A 7,047-nucleotide genomic window follows, 5' to 3' on the forward strand; every position below is an offset into this window, starting at 1 on the left:
AACCCAAGTCCTAAGGGTAGTTACCCCACTCAAAGATAGACAATATACTTACCTCAACTAGGCCAAATCAAGCCTCAAAAATAGCTTTTCCCCTAAAATTCACCTTCACAGCTCAAATCTAACAAAAAATGAATTAATATCATCAAACAATGCAATGGAAAATAAATTACGATAGATAAAGCTATAATCTTTACACAATTCCTAAAAAAGTCAACAAAAATCAATCCACGGGCTCGCCCAGTGAAAACCCGATCCAAGGGTATATTCCGACTACCCATAATCCCCTGAGTTCATATATGTGTTTTGTTTTCAAATCCGAGTCCAAATCGATTATCAAAATCCAAAATTTTATGTCTCAAAACCTTGACAAAAATCCCTAAAACTCCTCTTTGATTCTCATAAATTTGATGTTAAATCTAAGATATAATCATGAACAGTAGAAAATTGATTTGAATCACTTACCCAATATTTGTAGATGAAAATCCCCTCTCTAAATCGCCTCCTACCAAGTCTAGGGTTCTAAAATGAGAAAACATGAGATGAAATCCATACTTTCTAACCTTTTATTCAATTGCAGATATCGCAAAATCCGATACTAGCACCCTTCCAATTGTGAAGAATGCCTCGCAATTGCAGCACTGACGGTCTACGTGGGAAGTCGCAAATGCGACATGGGCTTCACAATTGCGAAGCCTGCTTCCCCCGCAATTGCGACTAATGTGTCGCAAATGCGAACCTACCCAGCCTAGGTACTACTTCGCAATTGCGATCCAGTAATCGCAAATGCAACACCTGAGACCCCCCCCCCCCCTGCTAGGATCGCCATCGCGATGCTGGTGTTCGCAATTGCGACATCAGAGACACCAGCACACCAACAACCTGTTTCAGTTCATAATCATTCCGAAACACGTCCGAAACTCACCCGAGCCCTCGGGGATCCTAACAAAACATCCACACAAGTCTAAAAATATCATATGAACTCGCTCGTGCAATTAAACACAAAAACATATCTAGAACTACGAATCGGATATCAAAACGCATGAATTTCAAGAAAAAGTTCAAGAACCTCTAGAATTGCAACTAAGCGTCCAAATCCTATCAATCCAACTCCAAATAATACCAAATTTTACAGACAATTTTCAAATAGTAAAACGGACCTATTCTAACTCCCAAAACTAAATTCCATACCCGATAGCCAAAAAGTCAACCTACGGTCTAACTTGGGAAAACTTCTAAACCTCAAATTGCCAACTTTCGGCAAAATAAGTCAAATCAACCTAGGGACCTCCGAATTTAATTTCGGGCATACGCCCAAGTCAAAAATCACGTTACGAACCTATCGGAGCTATCAAAACACTGATCCAGGGTCGTTTTCACAAAAGCCAAACTTTGATAAACATTTCTAACTTAGGCTTCTAAACCAAGAACCAAACGGTTCAAATCAACCCAAAACATTTCCAGAATAAAACTAAATAACACCACAAGTCATAATACCATAAATACACATGTGTGAAGCAGTAAAATGGAAATCAGGTTCATATATTCAAAACGACCGGTCTGATTGTTACAGTATTATTTGGTGGCTGATCTGGAGCGTAAAATCTCCATCTTAATAGCAATTACAAATGCCGTTTTGAGGCACCAGTAGGCAAACCAACAACTTCTTTATATTCTTAATCAAAATCCCAAAACAATTAATTTATGTAAGCCTAAAAGCTAATATCTGTGGTAGAAACACACATATGCCGCCACTACCATAAGCACCTATTTTTAAATTTATGTATATCTATTTAATCAACCAATAGCCTGAAAAGCGTCTCAATGATTTAACATGATATCGGCTCCGATACCAATTGTTAGAACCAAAATACTTTAAGATAAAATTATCATCTTTTACCCAAGAACTTTTATGTTAAATCATCGAGAATAAAAATTAGATGCGGAAGCATACCTGAATCCATGAAAACGACTTGAATTCTTCTGTCTAGTGGTTAGTAGTCTTCCAAACCAAGACGTAGGAATTGCACAGATGTCGGCTCTCCCTTTTCCAACAATGGGATAATCGAAAAGAACCCTACATATGATTTGGAGACCATAACCTCTATTTATAGATGCACACAGTTTACGTAATTCTAATTTAGCTCATCATTAAATTAGAAATTACATCTGAATATCTACACATAAGACCCCATACTTTGGAGGTATCTTATTGACTCATTTAACTTTAAACCTTAGCATATCACTTTTAACTTGATCAATTTTTTAACGATAGCAACCAACATACAATTATTCTTAATATAAAATATATGTGCATGTCCATAAACTCTTACATATATGGCAAGTAATTATTCTTTATTTTGAAACAAATACAGATAGCAAACTCTCCTCATTTGGATGCTAAGTTGTCTGACATATGCGTTGGCACCTCGGCTGCTCCAACTTTTTTTCCTCAATTTTATTTTGAGAATGATGATGGTAAAGGAAATCAGTATAAATTCAATCTTATTGATGGTGCTGTTCTTGCTGTCAATCCGGTACATGTCCCTCCTATAAATCATCTTGATAATCTTCTTTTGTTAGATATATTAAAAGAATTTATTTAGGGGTCTCTTTAATTAGTGTGGATTATCTCACTTGATTTATTCAACAGCATGCTCATTAACTCTACTTTAATAATCATAATGTATCTTTGATTATCATATAAATCAGTGTGTGTCATCTGTTAGAAGATATTTCTAATCTCAAAAATAAAATATAGTATAATCATTATCATTTACTACCCATAATTAATAACCATTATTATAATATTATAACTAACTTTTTATTAGCCTTAATGGTTTTATTTGTAACACCCATTTGAATAGCTTTTAATGACTTTGAATTATTTTCTTAATGTTGCTTACCATCAGACGTTAAGATCTTTGGACTATATATATATTTTCCTATGTGTTACTTTGAAGAGTGAGTGAAAAAAGTGAAAGCTTTTCTTCTAGATTTTTTCTATTGTGCTGGGTTTATTTTGATTAAGCTTTGTTGTTTCTGCTCCTAGTTATACTAGAAGAGCTTGTTGAATCCTGGGGGATACGCCTAATTTATTTATCATGGTGTGGGCGAAATATCCTTAAGGACAGTGTCTTTGACACGCCTTAAGCTAAATCGTTTATTCTCCATAATCTTTCAATTTTTTCCAACATCATCTTACCGTTTGTTGCTACTATTTTCTTATTTATTTATAGATTTAACTCAAATAGACTCCCACTTAATCTTTTAAACTAAAAACAGCCAGAGGATGTATAATATATGTATAACTATGTATAATCAATGCATAATTTACGTATATCGGCTAAAAAAAGTAAACAATGAATCTAACCGGTTATTTGTGTAACAATCCCATTTTATTTTTCCATGAGCCGGGGTTTATCGGAAAAAGTCTCTCTACTTTTAAGGTCGGGTTTAGATCAGCGTACACATTACCCTCCCCAACCCCGCTTGTGGGATTCTACTGGGTTTATCGTTTTTGTTCTTGTTGCTTATATACAAAAATTTATTCTCCTTCTATTCATTTTTACTTGTCTTCTATACTAAAAATACATTTTCACTTTTACTTGTTCATTTTAGCAAATCAAGATAAAGACAATCTTTTTTTTTTTGTTTTACCCTTATCATTAAATATCCGTTTCTCAAATCATTTTTCAAGACTTTTTCAAATGCTATTATATTTATGGATAAAATTGTAAAATACATACTTCATTTATTTTTTTCTTAAGGGAAGTGCAAAATTGAAAGTGGACAACTAAAAATGAGCAAAGGGAGTATATGTCTAACTAGGATGTAACATGCTTTAATAATAGTCGCGCTCACTTTTGTAACAATGCAAATTAATACGTAAAATATTTCCTTTTGTCCCAAAAAACAAGTAATTAATAGACATTTAAAATGACGAGTAACGACGAACTTCTAATTGATCATAAATGTTAATTAGTGCATACATATACAATGGTTGACAGGCCTTAATTGCCCTAAGCACAGTAGCCAACAGTGCGGAGGCGGATCCATCATTTGCCTCTATCAAGCCATTGGACTTCAAACAAATTCTGCTGCTCTCATTAGGGACTGGCACTACTGCAGATTTTGCTGGGACATACACAGCACAGGAGGCAGCTAATTGGGGTCTTGTTTCCTGGCTATTCAATAATAATTCGAGTCCTCTTGGTGAAATGCAATCTGAAGCAAGTGCTATCATGAATGCTTATTACATCGCCACCATCTATCGAGCCCTTGGTGCTGAAACGAATTACCTCAGGATTGAAGTAAGGCAATCTCGCTCAAAAACACCTTAACACTCCTAATTATATGATTATTTCATGTTGATTAATTTAAGAGTAAGGCATCATTGTAGGTATAACTGATGATTTATGAGTTTAGTGTCGATCATAGCTAGGAAGCTATCATAACTAACCTTTTTTATTGGGTACTCATTGACCGAATCCTGGAGAATAACAAAAATAGGATACTTTTGTGCCACTAGTGATCTTTTGACCCCAATAAAAGAAAGTTTTGAGAAAATTCCCTCATAACTGAATTTTAAGATACGTTGAGCAGGATTTTTCCTGACATATCACGAGAATTTTATTAGGATTTTGCCATAAATCCTGACATATCACCAGAATTTTTCAGCATTCTGGGCGAAAAACAATAGAATTTTTTGTGCTTCAAAATTCTAGCGCTGAAAATTCTAATGATCATTAGAATTCTTGGTGCTTCAAATTCTGATGAGCGTGCTTTAAAATTCTGATGCGGAGCTATTTTTTCAAATCTTTTTAATGGGATTAAAAGTAGTTTAAAAAAGTCCATTCAGCATCATTTCTAATTTGAATTCACACCGCATATATTAAAGTGGAAATTACTAAATTTCTCAATTCTTAGAACTCGAAGCAAGCGTGGAATAATCTCATGCATCCACATATCTTCATTGTTATCATAACCAATTACTGTTGTGGATATATTCATTCCATTTTGTAACATTAGAAAGTAGGACTGGGTCCTTTTTTTTGCCCTTGCAGTCAATCTTCGATGTTGACATGACGTCAATTGTACCCAAGATTTTTTTAGTAAAACATTATTTTAGTAGTTAACATGAAAGAGGGAAAAAAAGATCAAAGTTGAGCTTCACACTTTACTCCTGGGGTGGGGAAAACATGAAAAATTTGTAAGTTTCCAATATCTCATGGCTATTTGTGTGATCATAAAAACTTTTCACTAAAAATAAAAGAAGTTTAAGTTAAATTATTTTCAAATTTAACAAGCTGTCATTATTTTTAGAGCAGACTAAACAATAATTATTGTCACATAAATTGGAACAGAAAGGGCAAGGTCAACCTGGTGCACGAAGCATCCCGTATTCAAGTAGTGTCTGTGAAGGACCGCACCCTAAGGGGAATTAATGTAGGCAGCCTACCCTGATGCAGGCATTAATGGCTGATGGCTCGAATCTGTGACCTATAGGTCACACGAAACCTTGGAGCAATGGTAATCAGTGGCTGATTACACAGCCCGAACCCGTAACCTATAGGTCACACGACAATAATTTTGTTGTTGCTCCTAGGTTCCCTTCATAAATTGGAACATAAAGTGTAATTAATTATTCTTTATGTGTAATACAAGGAAAATGCATTAATAGGCACAACTATCCAATCAGATGATGCTTCAGAAGATAATATGAAGTTACTGGTACAAGTTGGTGAAAACTTGTTGAAGAAACAAGCTTCCAATGGGAATTCTGAAACCAATGAGGAAGCTCTAAAGAGGTAAAACACATATATATTAACCATCATTTTTTAAATCTATTTAGAGCCTGTTTTTTGGTCGAATTAAAAATCTATTTTATTTCTACTTATAATTGTTTCCTTTGTACGTAGGTTTGCAAAACTGCTCTCAGAAAGGAAGAAACTCCGAGCAAACAAAGCCTCTCAATAACTCTAAGGTCTTGATTGTTATTGTTTCTTATTACGCTAAAGAATAAGCGCTTGTAAGGTTGAGGGATAAATTTCACTAGAGATATCCCTCTATGTAATATGCTAAGCCAAAACAACATAAAAAGAAAGGGAAAATAGTAATTTTAGTCCCTGAATTATGATGTTATTCTTGTTTCAGTCCGTATGTAATTTGACAACATATTTAACCTTCAATTATATCAATTGTGCAATTTTAATCCCCTTGATTGCTGTAGAATAATGGCGTTAGATAGGGGGGAGTGCGCGGTTACCCACTAATAACACATGTATTTACTTTTAAGCCATTGTTTAAAATATCTTTAGTCTTTAGCCACTGCTTTAATAAACTTTATCTGCCCGGACGAAAACACCCTTCTGCTCATAAAAGTTCAGGACCAAGTGTCCTTAACTTTTGAACTTGCAACTCTATGTTCAGGACTTCAGGACTATATGTCCTTAACTTTTGAACTTGGAACTCGAAGTTCAGGACTACCTGTCCTTAAGTTCTGTGCTTGTAACTCTAAGTTAAGGACTACTTGTCCTTAACTTTTGAACTTGTAAGTTTATGTTCAGGACCTATTGTCCTTAACTTTTGAGCTTGTTAGTCTAAGTTCAAGACCAAGTGTCCTTAACTTTTGAACTGGTAATTGTAAGTTCAGGACCAAGTGTCCTTAACTTTTGAGCTTGTTAGTCTAAGTTCAGGACCTATTGTCCTTAACTTTTGGGCTTCTTAGCCTAAGTTCAGGACCTATTGTCCTTAACTTTTGAGCTTGTTAGTCTAAGTTGAGGACTTCAGGACCTATTGTCCTTAACTTTTGAACTTGTAACTGTAAATTCATGACCTATTGTCCTTAACTTTTGAGCTTGTTAGTCAAAGTTCAGGACCAAGTGTCCTTAGCTTTTGAACTTGTAATTCTAAGTTCAGAACCAATTGTCCATAACTTTTGAACTTGGAACTCAGAAGTTCAGGAACAAGTGTCCTTAACTTTTGAACTTGTAACTGTAAGTTCAGGATCCATAACGTAGCAAAAAACCAAACGTTCTATAGCATAAG

The 7,047-nt window shown here is 34.7% G+C and overlaps 1 protein-coding gene across 1 annotated transcript; it reads left to right on the forward strand.

Annotated features, from left to right (window-relative positions):
- The first annotated feature begins 671 nt into the window (after nt 1–671).
- On the forward strand, nt 672–5,976 carry LOC109219160 (probable inactive patatin-3-Kuras 1). Its single transcript, XM_019383590.1, has 5 exons — nt 672–719; nt 2,373–2,534; nt 4,008–4,310; nt 5,665–5,807; nt 5,919–5,976. Exons 1-5 carry the CDS (start codon nt 672–674, stop codon nt 5,974–5,976), a joined length of 714 nt encoding a protein of 237 aa, XP_019239135.1.
- Nucleotides 5,977–7,047: the final 1,071 nt, after the last annotated feature.

This window comes from Nicotiana attenuata, unplaced genomic scaffold (genome assembly GCF_001879085.1).
Source record: "Nicotiana attenuata strain UT unplaced genomic scaffold, NIATTr2, whole genome shotgun sequence".
NCBI lineage: Eukaryota > Viridiplantae > Streptophyta > Magnoliopsida > Solanales > Solanaceae > Nicotiana > Nicotiana attenuata.

What these genes read in the sequence shown, in the direction of transcription:
- LOC109219160 (XM_019383590.1), top strand. Translation starts at nt 672, where the DNA reads ATGGGCTTCACAATTGCGAAGCCTGCTTCCCCCGCAATTGCGACTAAT. An exon ending in CTGTTCTTGCTGTCAATCCG is followed by an intron (nt 2,535 to 4,007) that starts GTACATGTCCCT and finishes AATGGTTGACAG; the next exon opens with GCCTTAATTGCCCTAAGCAC. An exon ending in CGAATTACCTCAGGATTGAA is followed by an intron (nt 4,311 to 5,664) that starts GTAAGGCAATCT and finishes GTGTAATACAAG; the next exon opens with GAAAATGCATTAATAGGCAC.